Source organism: Apostichopus japonicus, chromosome 16 (genome assembly GCF_037975245.1).
Source record: "Apostichopus japonicus isolate 1M-3 chromosome 16, ASM3797524v1, whole genome shotgun sequence".
Lineage (NCBI taxonomy): Eukaryota > Metazoa > Echinodermata > Holothuroidea > Aspidochirotida > Stichopodidae > Apostichopus > Apostichopus japonicus.
Window position 1 is genome coordinate 36,523,053 of NC_092576.1, and position 21,763 is coordinate 36,544,815.

Genomic DNA, 21,763 nt, shown 5'->3' on the forward strand with positions numbered 1-21,763 from the left:
GTCAATTGCATGCTGTGGCTGGTGATGGAATCGGATTCAACAATGTGGTGGCTGCAGATGAAGCATCTCGAAGTACGATCACATTTGAAAGTACCATTCTGAATGGGTGTAGGGTTAGAAGTTAGAAGTGGAACAGCAGAACGCAGAAGAAGGTCTCGTAGGTTCCGGGGTCGTCTGTAGGCGATGATGGGTTTTCAGGGACGGCTCGTTGGAGTCTATCTGAAGTGAGAAGAATGTTGTGGTTGTTAGAGGTGATTTGCTGAAGAGGAGGGAAATTTGGGTGGAAAGTAACAACCAGGGGAGCTTGTTATTGCATTCTCGTCCTTTTTTGTTCTTCACTGCCAAAGTAGATGATCTGGAAAGGGAGCGGACTCTCTGAATGGCTTCACGCACCTTTCTGGCATTATGGCCTCTGGCAGTAAGGTGTTTTTTCCAAGCATCTGTATGGCGAATGAAAGAGGAATTGTTATAGCAAAAGCGACAAAGACGAAGGGCTTGACTGTAGGCAATTCTAGACTTGCAGTGACGGGGAAGGCAGCTTGAAGAATGGAGATACTGGTGTGTGTCTGTAGGCTTGTTTGTTTTAAAGTTGTATAACTTTTAACTGTCGAAGTTGTGAATGTGTTCTTCCTCGTCAAGGATGTAATTTTCAAGCATTTGCATTCATGTTGTTACTATATAAAAAATATGTAGATTTTTCATTTCATTTGATTACAGATTCCATGGTAAATTTGTATTGCCTCTGTTCCTAACCGAAAAGACATTGAAATCGAACATGAATGCAAGAAGTATTACCGGTAAGAACATTTCACAACACCAGAAAAATATTTTTATCAATGTATCCATCTATTTTAACAAAATTTAATGTGTTTACTAATAGATATATCAAACCGACAACATAATTATAAGCTAGTAATACAAATATGAAGACGGTTACAAATATTACTAAAAAAGAAAATTGAAAACTTAATCAAACTAAAATATCTCATAACGTTTTCTTCTCAGTATTCTGGCAACTTTTGGAATATGTCTTTCAGTTAGATGTTTCCTCTGGAAAATGGCAACTGAGCTCAACGGAATCTTTAACTTCTGGTGTAAGTAAATGGTTAATTATGTTTTATGTCATACGAATACCATATATATTTCATAACAAATACATATTCTGTGGAAAACAAAATGTAGCAAGTTTTCAGTAATGATGAAGGCTAACCTGGCAAACAGTGTTGATGAAAATACAAAATATCCAGCACAGCACAATTTCACACTTGGATTAATGTTGATATAACGCCATGTTAGATGAGAAAATTGACTGCATTTCTTGCTAGTGTGTCATGTATTATGCAAGTAAGACTTTTCTGTGATTGAAATGTCTACTTCCCTACTACTCACAATGTAGTTAGTGTATTTCACAGTAAGAAGAAAACTCGACAAGCTTAACTTTCCACGACATTGAAATCGTCTACTTTAGAATGAAACAATTTGGCAATAAAAAACCAATAGTGAAAGAGATTGTTTTCTTCTTATATCTGCTGGAATTAAAATCTACAAGTCACTTGTGTCTTATTTTGATTTTTTAAATAGATTGTTGAACCCGAGGAGGATCTTGAGATGTTGAAAAGTATTTGTTCCGGTGGGATGGCACTTAGACGTACTGATAGCAGACTCTTACAAAGAGCTAACATTCAGTTTCTTGAGATTGCATCGAGGAAAAAGGTTGTTACATAGGATTTTACCGCATTTTGAACTGTTAACGTTTAGTGTCATATCCAACAGACTTCACGCAAGGATCTTTTCTGCATTTTCCGATTCCCCAAGTGTGTGTTGTTGTTAGAATATAGTCCTACATTGAATTAAGGTGCCAAATTGTCGGCAGTGCGTGGCTCATTGTAAAATGCAACGTGACTTCTCAGATGTTTAGTAATGATTTCGAACAAAAATAATCGACACGAGTATTAAATGTATTGGTCTAAGATAAGATATAACACACGCTAAGAACATCAGATAGACTACACTGGGCATGGTGTTATATATTTATATCTGTAGTGTGTGTGTATGAAGTTAAAAAATGATGATTTTTGTTAGGGTTAAGAAACACAGATTATCAAAAAACAGCAAGAATTTGAAGAGAATATATTTATTCTCAATTGATTGTTTCAAAACATTTCTAGACAATAAATCTATTTTAAATATAATTGTCTTAAAATCCAAATTAGCATTGGGAAGCAAAGGTAGGACAGTAAATTTCTTTTGGTTGTTTCCTTTTGTTAACAAAATTTAATATCAATAATATGCAGTATGAACTATGATGTGACAGACTTCGAAGTTTTCATGTCAAACAAAACTTGTCACGAAGAATATAAGCAGTGTAAGTCATTATATTTACATGCAATTTTATCGACAATATATTATTAGTACACATCGTAAACCCGTACAAGGCATAAAACTGTTCATTAAAGCTGCACAAGCTGTCATGAACGAAAAACTAAAGCAGCTAATATAATTTTAAAAAAAAAACAGATTAGGTTTACTCAGCTGTTTATGTATTTAACTGGTCAATATAATTGTTTGTTCATGCAGGTGATTCATTCCAAATTACAACTAATTAAGATCACTGTCAAATTCTCTTGTTCAAGATAATGATGTTGATTTAAAACATTAATTAACTCACGAGTCTTTATCCAGATTTGGCGTGAAGAACAAACTTGAGCTACATATATGATAAGAAAATGTGATTATTGTAAGTCAATATTTCACCGTATATCTTTAGATCGGAGTACCCTGCCTTCAACTAGACCACAGCTTCAAGGTAGCACAACAGAATGAGGTAACCCTGGAATCCGGACTGAGTGTGCCCGTTTCATTATCAATAGAGAAACTGGTCTTCAAAACACCAGCAGAACACGAAATTTCCCAGGAAAACATGTTAGGAGTGGTCAAATATGGACAACGGTGTCTTCAGCTGAAAACCTTAGCGTGAGTAAACAGTTCATAAGCATAATAACGGCTCATATTTCAACGCTTTTAATTATATTAATCATAATAGTAACTGTTTATAACTTCTTTGAATACAGGTTGTGCATTTTTTACAAGTTAAAGTTCAATTCCTCTTAGCTTAGGATACACATTTGCCTTCTTTGAAATACTTAATTTTTTATGATCAATCTGAGTGTTATTTTAAAGTTTAATGTTTCGAACATGTTAATGTTCTCTTCCTCGTCACCAATGTTATGTTCAAGCATTCAACTTCATGTTGCTACTATCTATTCAATATGTAGACTTTCTTTTCATTTATCCCAGATTCCATGGACAATTTGTATTACCTCTGTCCTTAACCGTAGAGAAATTGAAATCGAACATGAATTCAAGAAGTATTACCGGTAAGAATATTCCAAAACATCATAAACATATGTTTATCAATGCATGAGTATATGTTAACTACATTTCATAATTGCTTCATATCAATAACAAATCAAATCGACAGCAAAATGTTTAGCAATTAACACAAAGATGACGACGGTTTCAAAATTACCAAAAAGTAACGTTTCAAAACTTTATTGAACGAAAATGATTCATATTTTTTTTTTTTTTTGCAGTATTCTGGCAACTTTTGGAATATGTCTTTCAGTTAGATGTTTCCTCTGGAAAATGGCGACTGAGCTCAACGGAATCTTTGACTTCTGGTGTAAGTAAATGGTTAATCATGTTCTATGTCATAAGAATACTATATATATGTCATAACAAATGCATATTCTGTGCAAAACAAAATATAGCAAATGTACAGTAATGATGAAGGCTAACCTGGCAAACAGTGAGAATGAAATACAAAATATCCAGCACAGCACAATTTTTCACTTGGATTAATGTTGATATGACGCCATTTAGATGAGAACATTGACTTCATTTCCTGCTAGTGTATCTAATTATGCAATTAAGACTTTTCTGTAATTGAAATGTCTACTTCCCTACTACTCACAATGTAGTTAGTGTATTTCATAGTAAGAAGAAAACTCGACAAGCTTAACTATCCACGACATTGAAATCGTCTACTTTGGAATAAAACAACTTGGCAATAAAATACCAATAGTGAAAGAGATTTTTTCTTCTTATTTCTGCTGGGATTAAAATCTCCGAGTCAATGGTGTCTTATTTTGATTACCTAAATAGATTGTACAACCCGAGGAGGATCTTGAGATGTTGAAAAGTGTATGCTCTGGTGGCATGGCACTTAGACGTACTGATAGCAGACTCCTACAAAGAGCTAACATTCAATTTCTTGAGATTGCATCAAGGAATAAGGTGAATTGGTTTCATTCAAATATTGTAACATGCAATGCAAACATATGAAAACAATATAATCGATCGGGATCTACTAAAGATGGTAATAAAAATTTCATGTTGCAACAATTATTTACATATGTCTACATTACATGCATTAACAGAACATTGGTTTAATTAATTCATATTGCCATTTTGGTTAGCTGATGATTTCTAGCGTGGGTCTCTCTTTCCGAATAGTAGCAATTTAAAACTTATGTTTACACTTTTGCCCGGGAAACGTAGCAAATATGACATATTTGCATGAAATAAACGTGACTTCTTAACATCCAATTAAAATTGTCTTAGTCTATGGGTATGTTTCATCAAGCAACACATATTCGCTTACAAACGTAATTCATAATACGGTTTCTATCTTCTTCAAGATTCCATTATCCTGTCTAGTACTCGATACATTTCGTGAAGCGGAGCAGCACAGTATAACTCTGGAAAATGGAAACCACGTGCCCGCACTGTCTACTTTAGAGGAAATCCAAATCAGAACGGAAACGAAAATCGAATTCACACAAGAACAAGTCATCGGGCTACTTTGTTATGCACAAACATGTCAAAAATTGAAGAAAATCTCGTAAGTTAACAAAGATTCAGTTTTACAATAGAGAAAGAAAACGTTTTTCATACTTTTATTCGAGGATTTAAAATCTATGCAAAATATGTGTCAACTATTGATTTATTTTATACCTGCTAAGCTGATGTGTTAATTAAACATTAGGTAATGTACGTAATACATAGTGGTTATTTTGGATGCTGATATTATCTTACGCAACATTAAAACAAGAAAATAAATGATAGTGAAAACGATCATATTTCATAGCAGCTTGACGTGCATAATGTATTTGTAATGGGGTTAATATCTAATAAAATAGCAAACAATTGTAATTAATCAGAAACAGCAAAGTCTATCGATGAAAATACCCATTTTTTTGTAAATACTGATAAAGTACGGGATTTTCTTTCTACACAGATTCATTGACTGCTTGGTACCTTTGTGTTTTCCAAACGACTCCCTTTGGCCTTGTGCATCAGACAAACTCAGAGGTGAGAGAAATATAAAACCATAAACATAATGCAACGAAGCATGATGCAATTCCTTTCAACTAAGGGTACAATACGAAAGGAAAGATATGTTGCCAATGTGTTCAATAACCTGGAAGAACAGCTTTTTAAGTTTGAACTTATTCATAAACCAAAGGTACAGACAATGCAAACACAACCAATTAAATATCATAGAACGGTCACCGTGCGTATATGTTCATTTCTCGGCAGTCTTATGGAAACCAGGGGAACAAGAACTTGACTTAAATTTCACAAGAGGTAGATGGATGGTGGAATCCCAGGAGTACCTGACTCTTGAGGTAAGTATTTTAAACTTCACAATAAGTAGTAGCTAGATTGCTCTTGCGAAAGCTAATAACAATAACAAGCTACAAGATCATCTGATTTTTGTTGCATTTACATTCCTCTTTGTATAAATCTAGAATTGGAATGACTTAACCATCTCATAAATCTCATGCAGGTAAGTCCTCTTGTTGCAGTCTTATTATAAAAACCATTAAACGTATTGGCTATGCATTACATACAAAGTGTGCCACCATCAGTTCTACGCCTGTGTCTGTACAAACAGATGTCATGGCATCTTTTTGAGGACATTGAATTTGTCTAGCCGTTACATACCACGTGTGACATTACCGGTTCCAAGTTATAGCGGTATGTAAGGAAGTCACTGTTATGTGTAAACATTAAGGAACAAGAGACATGCCTGACAAACATACTTGTTGTCCAAAAAATCATTTAGAGATTTTATGGTAAGAACAATTACACAACAGATGACTTTAGAGTTAAGACGGATACAATTGATTCCAATGAGTTTGCATTATATATGCATCTGATTTGTGTATTAAGAGGACAATGCGGGAGGGGGGGGGGGCTTTTTGGTCTCGAAAATTGTATGAAGTTGAGATTACATTTAAAACTTACTATAATGAATGGAAGTGTCCTTTAACCAGTCAAATTCAACTTTACTCTTGGACCATTTATTTGATGCTGAGCTTATACTTAATTATATATTCAGAATTTGTTTAATTCATTTGCATTTACAGCCTAAGGACCACCATAGTCTGACCAAAATGTGTTCCGGGACAGTTACTCTGAATACGAATGATACCAAAGAATATCATAGGTCTGTTATAATGTTACTACAAATTGCAGCAAGTCAACAAGTAAGATACCGTCATGTCATGTAATATTGAATTAATATTATTAAAATCCATCATACTTTGTATTTTTTTATGTTTAGTGTTAGCTGTTATGATTATTCATCTTCCACGTAGGAAACGAATCTGAAAATCTGTAATAATGTTATGTATGCTGTCACAGGTAAAGAAATAACGTATTCAAGAAGCCTACAATTAACGTAGAAATACATTATTAGGTCAACATATCACTTGCTATGCAATAATTTTTAAGTGACGTGAAATACAATCAGTCAAATTGCTCTTTGCGAAGTTTAATCAGCAGATGAGGAAATTTGATCTGAAAAGTGAATATAGTGGGTAAACGATGATATGTTCCAAGTTAAAAGGAAATTATAACACCACGTTCAAATGTTGAAATACAAGGAGGTTAATTAGGTATGTAATGTCTGGTTATGCAAATTAGTTGCGTGCATATTACACACACGGCCAACCAAGTAGCACCGTCTTTCGATTCAACACAAGCTCTGAACGATAATCTGGGGTAAGGAACTCAACGAGTTCCATCCATCCGGAGAGACGACATCTTTGTCAAGTTACTAAATCGTCCGAATAAAAATTGATACTCAATTGAGTTACATTTGGACAAAAAACATAGATATCTATCGCGAACTGGTAGAGTTCACACTGTCAGTCCGCTTAGAGTGAGAATCAACTTTCTATGTCTATGATTAGTTGCCTCCTCTTTTATAGTGTATTGATGCATTTAGTGGGTGTCTCTATTTTGTAAGAAAACAATATTAGGCCAACATAAACGACATGGAATAATAAATTGATTAATATAACGTTACTTCTTGTTCTTAAACTGGTAGAAATATTTGAAATATACCGCCAAATGTCATGTAGTCTATAGTAAAGTAATTACAATACTATATGTTTGGGGCTTTGTTTGTTGTTCTGGAATATTATGTGACATAAACCGCTATGAACAAAATAAACCTTTGACTGTGTACGGTTGTCTGGTAATTTCACAAATGTCTTTCCTTAGATCCAGATAACCAGTCTACTGTTGAAGTCATTTAGCTCAGCAGATAAAAATCATCTTATCCTGGAAAGTAGAAATCGTGTGCCTTTATTGCCCACCTTGAAGGAACTACAAATCAAAACTAACCTTGGAAAAGAATTTACACAGGACCAAGTAATAGGATTATTTTGCTTTGCACAGCAATGCCAACAGCTGAAAACATTGTCGTTAGTATACCATTTACTGTAATGTTTTTATTCACGTTAATTTACTGAACGATAAATTACCAACCAGCATAATATGGAACTGTGTTCTTGAACAAAACTTTAAGATGGATGATCAATGTATACATAGGCCTACCTATTATTAACGCTTACGTACAACAACGCAGTGATTTGGGGGTTTTAGTGTATAAGTAATGATGTATTGATTTGGACGTATATGCTTGCAGATATAAGTATTATTAGCAATATTAGCTTAAAGTATTAGTTCATTTCATACGTTCCAATTACAATAACTTACATGTCGGTTATATCACTAGCATGACATTACAGTTACAAAAGAAATAACATATTTTCATAAAATGGTTTAATCACTTAACACATTCACCATCCACAAACCACTTTTTGTTTACAGACTCGTTGACTGTTTGTTACCTCTGTCACTTCCAATCGGTTCTCTTTCTTCCCTTACGAAGCTACGTGACATTCAAGGTGAGAACATAGAAAACACTAAAATATGTTTCTCATCACAAGCGATTTGTGATCCTTTGCGGGATACTAAATCGGGTGACATGATTATACTGTAATAGTCAACGAAGAATATCAATGTATGGTAAATACATTTTCCCTGTAACTATGTACACGATTTATGTTTATTAACGTGTTTGATCTATAAACAAATCGTTTAATGTTTTTTCTTCCAAGTTTCATGGAAACCGTCAACACCTGACTTACATTTAGATTCTTCCAGAGGTAAATGGGTGTTGAACTCCAAGGAAGGCATAACACTTGAAGTAAGTCTTTGGCCACTTTCTTGAGTGCAATGATGCCTTTCTTGTTCGTTTGTATTATTAGTTTGGCAACAAATTATGAAATGTTCGTATAAATGCAAGACCGATCATCCAATTAACATCCACTTTGGCAAACGGCACCATAGCAACGGACACGGAATTTTACTAGTTCATTTATATGCATGTAATAAAAATACTTAGATAAAATAAAATACAAATGGAACTTTCGAATATAAATTACACTTTTTGCCATTGGTGAACGTAATCCGAATAAACAAGAATGAGCTCCATGTAGATATATGGTGCCATTTACCGGCAATATTGAAGGCCATTTCTACGTTAGACTATCTTCCATAATCCAATACTTTCGTACTCACACCATATTCCACATGTAAGTAGAATACAGTGAAAGAAGTTATATCGGTAACATTGTACTTAACGTAACATACTATTGTGTACATTGTTTTTATTCCATTTTTGTTTTCAAGGAATTAAAACGTCAAGCAACATAAATGACAGTTGAGAATACGTTCATTTAATATACTGTTATTTTTAAACAGTTAACACCAGGAGAAGTAGATTTGCACTATAAACGCATATTATTGCATTAAAATATCATTTAATTAACTATGAGTAAAATTCACGTTGAGAACCACGACAAGCTCATTACAACGATGTATTCCACTTCAAGTAATGTGCATAGGATTTTTTCTCCAATAAAATATTAAAATTAGTAATTAGTTAATTAAATGGTTAATAAATTCCTCTTATTGATAACATTTATTTAAAGAAAAGATACCAGGATAATTTTCAAGACAACTTCAAAATTGTACAGAAATGATAAACACATCTTTGTATTTTTTTTGGGGGGGGGTCTGTTGGGGGGTACACAGAAACATGAAATGCCGTAACTGACATATCCATTAACCACACTGAATGCGTGTACCGATGCGTACGGTCTCATCAATCTCACGCTTGTCAAAATCGGCAGCTTCCCTACACGTAGAACATTTAGATAATGTTATTTTAATAATTTAAACGGCATTATTATGAATGGTAACTAAGTTTTTTTTAGGAATTAGGATCTTTCGAAGAGCTCCCTTCTCCTCTATAAAGTATTTTTTTTGTAAACGAAACGGGGACTGTACAATTATTGCAAAATGTACAAGCTTGAAACATATATGTTGAATACCAGTCCGGGTGTCAAAGTAGAGTGGGGGCAATTGAGCATTTCCACAAACCAAGTCCTCACCTCCCCTCAATCGGCTCCGGTAAAGCAAGACTGAACCATTCTCCGTTTCGTCCATTTTCTGTTGGAAATATATTAGTCTAACAAAGTTCTGAACCGGGGTAAACTTGGAATCACTTGAAATTGAAATTGAATATCTAACGAATGCATGTCTGTGCTAAGTTAAAGTAGCTTTACTATAAAAAAAAAAAATATTTGGAATCGCTAGAGCTAAGTTATGTTAAAGAAAAAAATATGAGTGTAATTTTTCTTCGTGACATGTATTATGACTCTAAGCTTGGTACATATGCTAACAAGAAAATATATGTGTTCAACGTCCAGGGGCTCTGTACTCCTAGCCAAGAACAATGTACAGTACTATTTATCAACCAAATTGTATTATATTGTTGCTCAAAGAGTCCATTTGATAAATGATGAAAGCACAACCATGGTTATATGACACTTAAGTTTAGTCACAGTTTTGACTTTCATGAAAATATTCATAAATATTGATTTGGTTCATGCAGCATTCTTGCAGTTGCAAGTATTTGAAACGGAAATGTTTGCTTAGCTAACTAATCCCTTTCAATCCCCCACATTAACACTGTATGATCTGCTTCTCATTAGCCCTTTCAAATATTTAACGATATTTAGCTGAACAAGTTCCAATGATTTAGTATGAATGAAATTTCAATTATCAAATAGTATTGTTTCTGTAATAAAAATATAAGATCTCCACCTGCATCATAATATATATATAATATCCACCTGTGTACATATACCAACAAGTAATGTTATGAATTATTATTTGCTTATATGGTTGATATACATAGATAGGGCTGTAGCCACTAGGAGAATGGGAACAAATATCTCCTCCACCAAAGTATCTTTCATTACACACGCACAGCAAAGTCGTATTCAAAGATGTAGTTACAATGATAAAAATGACAGCAAATGTGTGCATCTAAGTCATATATCCTTAAAATCATTTTCTGACAGGAAGCGGGGACACCTCTTCCTTCAGACCCTCCTACAAAACGATGAGTAACATATTTCCTTTTCCATTTCTCTGTCCATGTCTCCTTATACAGCCCTAAAACTTCCATACGTAACAGAGGTTATAGCCTGTATGGTGTCAATAAGACTCATATAAATACAATCTTTAACTTAAATTAAGTTCCGTGACCGGTGGTAGCAGCAGTTTGAATATTACCCCCATAAACAAATGTTTTCTCAAGAGAACGGTATCTCCCTCCCCTTAGACTCCTAACCAGAGAGGACATTACTACCCCCTCACCCCCCCCCCCCTTTATCTTAACATCAAATCCGTACCATATATAGAGCAGAGTCTACATGGTGTTATGAAAAGTCAAAAGGCAAAGCGTTCATTTAAGTTAATATCCCTGAATCATACAATATTGTGGGGATGGGAATATCAGTTCCCCTCACAGATTTCATCTACCGTTTATACAATGTGAAATTGTGATACTCAAGGGGAGCAAATTTAAAATATTATTACTTGAAGTTCTTTCTATGTTCATTTGAAGACGCTTCTATTTTTATTTCCAGACCGAGGGTCAAAACAGTTTACGAGTTCTGTGTTCGAGTGTTGTGTATCTAAGGCAAACTGATTCTAAACCACTCCAGATGTCTACGATATTGCTTCTTGACATTGCATCAAGTCACAACGTAAGTCACTTATATTTTAACACAGCCATAGAAATATTGCTACTTCAAGTTACCATTCTTATAACGGTAGATTGCATTATCACGTGTCCATTACAAGCAACGGATATTATACTTCATCTATAAGGCAACTAATCTAACCGAGATGATGAAATGTTATTTATTCACCAAGTGTCAGTGTCTGAGTAAGTATTGATTAAAAAAATTGTAATCAGATGTCCCGTTATACTCAGCCCAGAGTATAACTGTTTTTACTAGTTAACTCCTCACGACACACAAAGAATAAACACCTTGATATGACAAAGTAACGTCATCATTTGCCTAAGAAATATTGGCATTAACCTAAGTGATAACACTGTCAATAATGTATGGTAGACTATGAAACAAACACGATAGGGGACCGATCATTTATCTCCAAACGTTTTAAAAATAGCTATAATTAGAAAAAGAGTTGGAACCCTGCAGACCGAGAGGAAAATATAAATCTATCATCAAGGTAGTCGTTCCTATATCTCTAGTCTTCACTAAACGCCCGCGTCCCATGTAACATTTGTTTAGGAAGTGCGCCCTCCATTCTTCACAACCCATCGCTATATTCCAATTTAAATATTTAAATATGCATATTTACGAAAGTACCATTTACCTTTTTTATTTATGGATGAAAAAAGACATTTATTTGGTTCGTCCAACTAATATTGGCATATTAAATAATTGGCACAAGTTTCATGTAATTTGGTACAGTAGAAGGAACGTTTGAAGAAGAATAGCAAAAGCCTAAACAATTTAAAACATTTGGAAGCTTCCTTTCACGAGTACACTCAAACAACAAAACACCTGTTCTCAAATGTAAACAAAGCCGCACAGTGAACGTTGATCATCTGCGCACGTAGACGTACGTATAGATTCCCGCAGGGCGGGTGACATTAATATTACGTACAACCTGTGTGGATATTCAGTTCGTTACTAGCTTTACGTACACATACATGTGTATCATTATACTGTATGGCTGCCAATGGACTTACACCGCGTATGGTTTGCTGATGTAATTATATCGACTTACGGTAATTATAGGTCCATTTAAAGTCAACAATTATAGGCCTATACATGCTTGAGAGATTTCGTCTTTTCTGTAACATTTGTCGTTGCATGGATGTCAAAATAATTACTTATTTATGTAACCTTGCCTGTCTGAAATGACTGATTTAGCCTAGGCCTAGGCAGTTATACTGGTTACGTTTGCTCTTCTTGAAATTGAAGCCTAGAGAAGCAAAACAAAATAGAAACGTCAGCAGAGTAGAAATTACAGTTAGATGACAAACCAGAAATTAGATCCAAACAATGAGCTTGTTGAACGTACTAAAGAACAAGTAAGGCCTAAACTCAAACATATAGACATCCGGTCATCCGGTATGTTGCCGGCAAACTTCCTTTAGGCCTAGGCCTAATGTGTTCTAGTTAGACAACGTCTAGCCGAACAAAATAATTGTATGTACCAAGCTCATCTAATTAATTTATCTTTTTTTCGTGTTATTTCTGTGTTATTTGAGACCGTTGCATATGTATTAGTGACCAGTATAATTTCTACTCGTTTGCACCGACAACGTTAATCATTATTGCCATTGGCGTTATATAGTACTTAGTCTAGGCCTATTGGTTGACGTGGTAGCCCAACGTTGTAAAAAAATGTAGGTATAACAAATAACGTTAGCTTTTTAGGGAAAATTTCACACGCGTAGGCCTAGGCTACGTCTTAAACACGTCACATGATACCGGACAATGTCCGCCTTACATTCACGGTGTCAAGCGTTTCATTATCAACGTGTTAGCCTTTGTAATGTAACGTTAAACTTTAACCGTTAGCTACGGCTAGTTTAAGATTCTCTTACCGGGAAAAGTAAGAACTTAGAATATTGCAATATTATACAAATAATGAATGGTTATGAGTGCAATAGTGCAAATATTTCGTTAGTTGAAAGATGTAATCTGTTCCATTCAATATTTGCACTATTGCACGAATGGAAACCATTCATTATTTGTTTTATACAACATATTTTATTGAGATGGGTAAAATTCACTCATGCCACAAATTGTTTTGAACAGACAGGTTTCTCTGCTCTCTTACCATTGAAACAAGAGCTACCAAAAAAGTATAACCCATGGTTCTATTTCATAGAGTGGAATAGGGCGGATTTTGCATGCAATCAAAGAGCAATTGACCTAAGAAATGACCAGAATAGGTGTTGTATAAATATGTATATCCTCCACCAGCCTTTTAAATTTAATTTAATTATTGTATCAGTCATAAAATTAGTTTCCAACTTATTATGTTATACTTAATACATTATATATTGTGGAGTGTGGGCCTAACTAGACAAATGAGGTAAAGTTAGCAGAGGTATAGTAAGGATGGATGTTTATAACTAATCTAGGCGAGACCTAGGCTTACAGTAGGTCAAAAGTGAGAGATCAAAATATTACAGGTTAAACAGGTTAAAAACTGGGGGTGGGCAAAATTAAATAGGGAAGTTAAACTCAAATGAGTCTATACAATTACATTATAATAAGATATAACGGTGGCTTCGTTCATACTGTTTAGGCTTAAGCTAGGTTATTTTAAACCGGGCCGGCTATCTGGCTTCGCTACTGGATTGTCGGTCGGCTGGAGAGTGGAAAGTCTAAAATATGTACGCCACGATATTAATATAACCTTACATAATCTATGTGTAATTACAATGATTGGAAATGATTTTATCTTTATTATGACGAAATATATTGCAAGTAGGATATAGGCCTATACGATAAAAACACGTATCGAGATGTGCTGTATCTCCGGGGAGGAAACTCATTTGTCGTGGGTCACTCACGGCAGGAACGTTGTCGAGTCTCGCTAGTGTAGGCTGTAAGAATTAGTGCACTGACTTACAGGAATAAAGCAATAGCATACATTATGAAAACTACAGAAATAGTTAATGTGCTAAATATAATATTACAGACCAAATATAAATATTTATGATATTGCTTTTTATTTTCATCTAAATTTCATCATCTTACGAATTTGATTTCAATAAAATCATCATTATATCATTTTTTTTTTATTGGTTTGTTTGGCAAGCAAGTTTGAAAAAGTCACCACTCTTCTTTTTTATTTGTATTAAATAATTTAAATGAAATAAAATTCCAAATATTATGAAAATGAAAAAAAATAACAAATCAAAGACAATTCTTTGTTAAAATTAATGATTCATGTTATAGCTTTTTTATTCATTTTTGTGTTATATTACATATACGTTGGATATTCGTCATGTGTATTTATCCATCATGGATGAACTATAAGATAAGTTAACTGTGATCTTTCTTTCCTATTCTTCAGATTCCAATATCTCATCTATACCTAGAATGGTCCTTCAGTGGATTTGACGGTGAAGATATCAGACTTGAGTCTGGTCTTAGTTTATCGAGCCTATCGTCAGTAGAGAAGATATCCATCAATGAAGGAAGACAGAATCAAGAATTTACCGAGAAAGAAGTGATCGGATTAATAAACTATGGAATCAAGTCACCATTATTCAAGGAACTATGGTAAGGTGAAAACATTGTGACAGGCCTTGGCTGATAATACGTGGGTAAGAGGGAAGGAGGGTTAGTCAGAGGGTGAACGTATGGGGTATATAGGAGGGAATAAGATTAGGTTTTGTGCAGTGATATTTTTATTTTGTTGTCTTGTGTTGAGACGTGCGGTTTAAATTGTTGCAATATTTGTAAGGGTTTGTAAACTGGGAATATGTTAACGTTTTTCTTTCATTACTGAGTGTGCAGTTAGGAATAGATGTAACACGGTGAGTTGGTGGGGTGCTTTTCAGTATAATACGAGCAACAAATAACTTAAAACTTATAAACGAATTAGAACTACAATAAACAAATACAAATAAATTATTATGTAAAACTTCACACAAAAATATAGGGAGACATTGAAGTACACGGAAACGATAATGTTTGCTGTTTATTTTAAATTAATTTATTGTTATTAAAATAAGGATATTTTCAAGAGTTATGCCAAGTTTATTCAAAAATATAAATAGTTAAAATTAACAAATCAGCATATGTTAATGGCAGGGCGTAAGGAGGGGTGGCAGAAGTGTTGTTTGGCAATCATAACTAGTGGCTGATACTTATAACTTTTCTACAGCTCTTTTACCATAATAAACGAAAAGACAAATTCATTGATGTTATTTATTACAATGATGACATCAAATATTCATTTAATTGTTTCAATATTAAATATTTACTCTCCCTGCTTTCTTTACCTTTGAAGGCTTCACAACTGTAAACTGCCGTCATCGATCAAGCCAGACATCATTCCAGAAGAATCAAGATCAAGGAATGTTAAAGGTACGATTTCAAATAAGAATTAAAAGAATACTTGATCAAGTAGATTGCTTTTATTGCAATGTTTCACAGAATTGTGACAACAGAGGGAAGTATGGTGGAGCAGGAGGGAGGTGGGAGCTTGGGGGGGGGGGCTAGTTTAATGAGATATTTGTTGGTAAGAATTAATCTAGATTAAGAATCCAAGGGTAGATCTTGCATACAACAAACAGACTAGTCATGTGTGGGGGTAGGGTGGAATGGGGGCGGATGGCGTAGGAGTTGGACTTCTTAAAAGTTCCTCATTCTTTGGTGTTCAATGAGCTGATTGAAGAAAGCTTTCTATCAGTATCAAGTCCCTGTATATATTAAAATAATATCTAAGAGATTTAATGTTTTGAGTTACTTAATATATTATTGTTACCCTATACACTAGGGAGTGTGAAGTAAGCCAACAGTATTAGGTAACAAAAAGAATACAATTATTGGTTGGATTACTAGTGAATGTTAATGTCTATAGACTTCATTACTAATTAATTAGTAGAGAGATCATTTCAATGGTTTAGTTTACTGATATTTGACCCCACTAGTATAGGTACATTACCTCTGACATTATAAGTATGTGAAACAAATTAATATTGAATCTTAGGTATTCTTTAAAATATGTCATTTATTTCTATGATAATTTATTGATTTATTATTCCATCTATTTTTACAGTCATATCATCGAATGAAGCTCGTTACCTGGATCTGATATCTGGTACATGGAGAAAGGTTTGTAATATTTGGTATTTTTAAGTAAATTATAATCATGAATAATGTTAGTTGCTTTCACATTTCCCTGTGATACTGTTATTATTAATAACATGCATAACAGTTTTTTTCCAAACATAATCATAAAAAGCCAGCATCCTTGAGAGTTATAGACATATTTTGTCTCCCGGTAAACGGTATATTCTGGTGACAGACGATATGATTGTTACAGGAAAGAAAACAATATTCCACATTCCTAATTCTCAATATCTTGCTCTTAACTCCAGATACATTTATTTGGATCTGATTAATTTCATTATTCCAGGAAAAGTATCTCGGTCAAATTTGTGAAAAGTCATCATGTCACGTGTTCTTTAAAATCCTCCTCTGCTTTGCTGGATTGTTTCCTTTGATATGATTAAATTAGAATAATCACTCAACTGTTATTTTACTTTGAATTAAAGAGATTCTTCAGAATGCATTTTGTTAGTAAAAATTTCTTCTTTTTTTCTCCGTGGAAAATGTCTGTGCATTAATTTTTTTCAGCATAATTAAAATGATGAGCTCATATAATATTACCTTTCTAGATGCATTCATAAATTTTAACATAGATTTAAAATGAAAATCGTTAAACCCGTTAAACCTAGTGTGAGAGCATTACTTTGTAGGAAGTAAAACATACACATATAAAAGGCAAAAATTAACTAATTTAAAACTTTGTTTCAAATATCTGCTGAATAAACCGATAAATTAAACTACGGTATTAACACCAAAATTCATTGTCTCTTAAACGCCTCAATTTTACATGATTAGTATTCTATTTAATAATTACAATGTATTTATTTCAATAGCCTGATGACATCCAGACTATTACAGAGATGTGTTCAGATGCTTTGTCCATCGACAGAGACACCAGTGAGTCTGTACAGAGGTCAGTCATAGAGCTCCTGGTGGAAGCATCCAATCATGACGTAAGTAAAACATAAAGGCATATATTGAATAAATACATCAATCAATACAAGTTAAAGTTATATAAAATCGCTGAATGTCTTAAGAAGAGATAAGATCTCTTTTAGTAATTAAATATTAAACTGTTTGAATTAGAACAAGGAAATACAGGTTCAACTTGATAAATATTTTTAAGCTCTAGATAAGACAGAATCGTAAATACAAGTAATAAATATAAATAAAATAATAAACTACTGGATATAGTGTGTAGGATAATAAACAATAAATAATCATTATTAAATTCTTTTTCAAGGTTTCTATCCAGCAATAGTTCCTGTTTATATATTACCTTAATTAATTTTTTCGTTCAAAATCTTCCCAGAAAGTGAAATATAAAATAATAATTTAAGAAAGAAAGGGTCAATGAATTGTTTCCTGTTTTACAGATTCGGCCGGATATTTTCCTTTTGTCTACGTTTACATTTAATTAAAACAGAGATAGATGAAGCGATTGGTAAACATACCTAAGTAGTAGAATACCTCAATAACAAACTGATACCTTAATATAACATGTTTAATAATCAACAGTTCACTGAAAGCCATCCCACTTCAATCAGATTTTTCCATCACAAATATCATAAATTATATAATACATATTAGTTCTGGCTCATACCCCCCCCCCCTCATCACCCCTCAAACACAAATTATATTACATATTTATAAACGGTATGTGTGCTGCCCACCCTAAAGTACCTCTCATTACCCCTTCCACACCCATCCCCAGTATGACACCCATCGGTCCTTTTATCTCTCACCCCTCGCACACGCTTTGATAATAACAACATAACATTCACGAGGGTAAACCATATCCACAGCCTCTCCCGAACTATGGCACCCTCCTAATACCCCGACCAAATATCACTAAACCTTAGCACACCCTTCCTTACCATAACACACCCCTCCCTACACCCCTGACATCCCTTGTTACGTCCATCCCTCACCCCTCTTACACACCTTTAATTCATTCTACAGAAATAACAATGACTGATCTCTGTAATAAACCTAACCCTCTTGTTTACCCTTTAACATCTTGAAATAAAAATAAAATAAAACGAAGATTAAAGACACTTTACAAATTAAATTACCCTTTTTTAATCAAATTCAAACCACTAATTATTAAATAATTAACAAAATTAGATTAAAATAAACAAACAAATATATATTTATTTATTAATATGAAATGAAAACAACAAGTTAATATTTCTAAATTAATTATAATGTTATTATTTTCAGGTATTTATCCTGTAAACAAACATGATGATATTAATTCTATTTATTATTTTCCTTTCTTCAGATTCCCATAGACTGTGTGACTCTAGGCTTGTCATTTAGTAAGATTGATGAAGATGGGAACATTATCCTCTCCTCTGGTCTCTCTCTGCCAATCATAACATCAATAGAGAATATGTACATACAGACAGAGAAAGGGAGAGATATGAATGAACATGAAGTTAATGGAATATTAAACTATGTACAACACTCTCAAAGATTCAAGGAACTGCAGTAAGTATAATTAATAATTATGTAAATAATATTAGTAATTAATAAAATAACTAATTAATATTAATGATGTAAACAAGAAAGGAATCATTAATATAGTTATATATATATATATATATATATATATATATATATATATATATATATATATATATATATATATATGTATATATATATATATATATATATATATATATATATATATATATATATATATATTAATTACTGAAGGGTTTTATTGATAGGTTTAGATAATTGTAGAAGTAAACCAAAACACATGAAGAAGAAATTGAATAAAGAAATAAACTAACAATGAAAGAACAGTCATCAGGTGAGGAATATGATTGATGGGAGAGTAAAATAGAGACAAAATGAGACAGAAACACTTAAACTTTAACAATAAATTCTGCAGAAAAATGAAATTGATTGAATTGAAATTGAGCTTAAATGTAAAACAATATATATATCTCATTGAAACACAAAAAAAAAACGTAGGATGAAATTACACCAAGATATGAAGAATAAATAATTTAAGTTGTTATCATCCTAAGAGTATGAAAATATATATGTTCTGCCAAAATCTACCCAAAATAAATAAGCACAAACTTGAATGAATCAAATAAACATAATTTGTTTGAAGGGGAATAGGCTAAACGAAAAAAAAGAGAGTAAACTTTGTTATACTTAAGCTCAATATTTTCCTCTTGATCAGAAGGAAATTTTCTTTAATTAGTTTATAAATTAACTGATAATTAATGCACATATATTTTAAAGTAAAAACAAGACAGTAAGAAAAATTAAACATATCGTAATTGGCCTCATCTATTAGTACGACGCCCCTCTCAACTATATTACCCTAAGCTTTCCCTAATCAACCCCCTCCCCCTAAACCAAACTATGTTAGACCTCTTATCCCATTTCGCTAATCTGTTTATAACACTTGGAAACTTATCTTGTTAACAACCAACACCCCTTGCCCCCCACACATGCACTAACCCCCCCACACCACACACACTAACCGCCAAACACACACCCTCAGCAAGGTATACTGCAATACTATTACTGTCCTTCTCTTCTGTTCAACCTGTCGTCACCTCCAATACAACCCCTGCCCCGCCCCCCGCGCCGCCGCACACCCTCCCCTGCTGACATGCGACAAACAACTCTTGATATATGCATATTATTAACCCACATAACGTTACAGTCAATCCCCACACAGTAGAGACCATTAAAACAGTCTACACGTAAATAACACTAAAAATCACGTATTTGCAGAATATACTAATAGAAACAAACACAGTGCATCTGTTCAAAAAAAAAACAATCTCTAAGATTTTAATGTAGATCCTTCCTTACATCGCATTTTCCTGTCCCCTACCAAACAACCCCCTTCAACAACCCACCACCCTCCCTCCCAAAGCTGCAAGGCCAATAACCCTTATATTATCTCTATATACTTTACATGGTGTGTGCTGTTTACGTGACCCGCCCCGCGGGAACCAAAAAGCTACGTTGTGTCCAAATAATCTAGCCTGTCATATATACCCAATATTGTACACATTTATATCTGTACGTTAACAATACATCTGTACGTTAACAATTTCCACTCTTTTCTGCTCAGTATACATTTTGTTTGATCGCAAAAGTCTATTGAACTTACTTCATCATTTTTTTTTCTTGATTAAGATGTACACTGACTGTATTTGACACTTTCGATAGTTTTAACATTTTCTTTTGTTCGACACCTGTCAATCAAATAATTGAACAACACAATGAAAAGAAGTTGTATTCAATGGAATAGACGCGCGCGCCTTCCAATGAAAAGAAGTTGTATTCAATGTAACAGGTGCGCGCGTCCTTGATAAAAACACCTGGAATTTACTGACAAACAAGTACCTGGGGATTGCAATAGATACGTCACGTCTAGGCACTGTTTGGTTTTAAATCGTCCGTAGGCCTTCCTGATGTTGATTTGAATCTGTGAACATTTTTTTAAAGTATAACCTTTTTTTTTCGCCCTTTTTTGAAAATAATAATTGTTGAAGAAAGGAAAGAGAGAAAAGATAAGGGTATGCATGAAAATAATAAGAACAGAAACCAAAGGGAAACAAGTGTATAGGGAAAATAAATAACAGAAAAATATCAATACAGAGCAAATGGTTATCAATATATAAAGTATTTGACAGTTATTAATATACATATTTATTTCTCAAAATATTTATTATAATTTCGCTATGAACTAAGTCTTAGTAAATGTTGAATTAATATACTAGTTAAGAACTAGGGACAGTCCCCTAAGAAACTAACTAATCTCAGGAGTTATTGACTGTGATAAAGCTGTTCACTTTAAGTACTGTGACTGAATTATCAACAACAAACATCACGTGGTGAATGAAGTCGTGGGCTGTCATGTGTATCACGGGGGGGGGGGGGGGCGTGAGAGGCGGTAGTATCATCATTTTGATCATAAATTATTGATAATACACCTTCACTACCGTTGTTACCCAAAATACTTCAAAGGTTGTTTGAAAAAAGGCTAGATAGCTTTCTTGCCACGCACTATGCCCGTTCTGAGCGTCCCTAAGATTTCAGGCCTGGACGGTCTACATCTATGGCATAATTAGAATTACTGGAAAACATCACTATGTCACTAGATCATC

General features: G+C 33.6%; 1 protein-coding gene across 2 annotated transcripts in view; it reads left to right on the forward strand.

The window, feature by feature from the left end:
* LOC139982254 (uncharacterized) overlaps nucleotides 1–21,763 on the forward strand; it is a 281,036-nt gene that overhangs the window by 72,376 nt on the left and 186,897 nt on the right. Inside the window, exons 6-25 of one of the 2 annotated variants that reach the window (XM_071994907.1) lie at nucleotides 718–797; nucleotides 1,006–1,094; nucleotides 1,582–1,713; nucleotides 2,768–2,973; nucleotides 3,298–3,377; nucleotides 3,594–3,682; nucleotides 4,165–4,296; nucleotides 4,701–4,903; nucleotides 5,300–5,373; nucleotides 5,602–5,690; nucleotides 6,435–6,554; nucleotides 7,576–7,778; nucleotides 8,188–8,264; nucleotides 8,478–8,566; nucleotides 11,361–11,480; nucleotides 14,848–15,056; nucleotides 15,790–15,866; nucleotides 16,561–16,616; nucleotides 17,447–17,566; nucleotides 18,898–19,106. In XM_071994907.1, the coding sequence (XP_071851008.1) occupies nucleotides 718–797; nucleotides 1,006–1,094; nucleotides 1,582–1,713; nucleotides 2,768–2,973; nucleotides 3,298–3,377; nucleotides 3,594–3,682; nucleotides 4,165–4,296; nucleotides 4,701–4,903; nucleotides 5,300–5,373; nucleotides 5,602–5,690; nucleotides 6,435–6,554; nucleotides 7,576–7,778; nucleotides 8,188–8,264; nucleotides 8,478–8,566; nucleotides 11,361–11,480; nucleotides 14,848–15,056; nucleotides 15,790–15,866; nucleotides 16,561–16,616; nucleotides 17,447–17,566; nucleotides 18,898–19,106 (2,454 nt within the window). The remainder of the gene's footprint in view (nucleotides 1–717; nucleotides 798–1,005; nucleotides 1,095–1,581; nucleotides 1,714–2,767; nucleotides 2,974–3,297; nucleotides 3,378–3,593; nucleotides 3,683–4,164; nucleotides 4,297–4,700; nucleotides 4,904–5,299; nucleotides 5,374–5,601; nucleotides 5,691–6,434; nucleotides 6,555–7,575; nucleotides 7,779–8,187; nucleotides 8,265–8,477; nucleotides 8,567–11,360; nucleotides 11,481–14,847; nucleotides 15,057–15,789; nucleotides 15,867–16,560; nucleotides 16,617–17,446; nucleotides 17,567–18,897; nucleotides 19,107–21,763) is intronic. The other variant, XM_071994906.1, reaches the window with a different exon arrangement.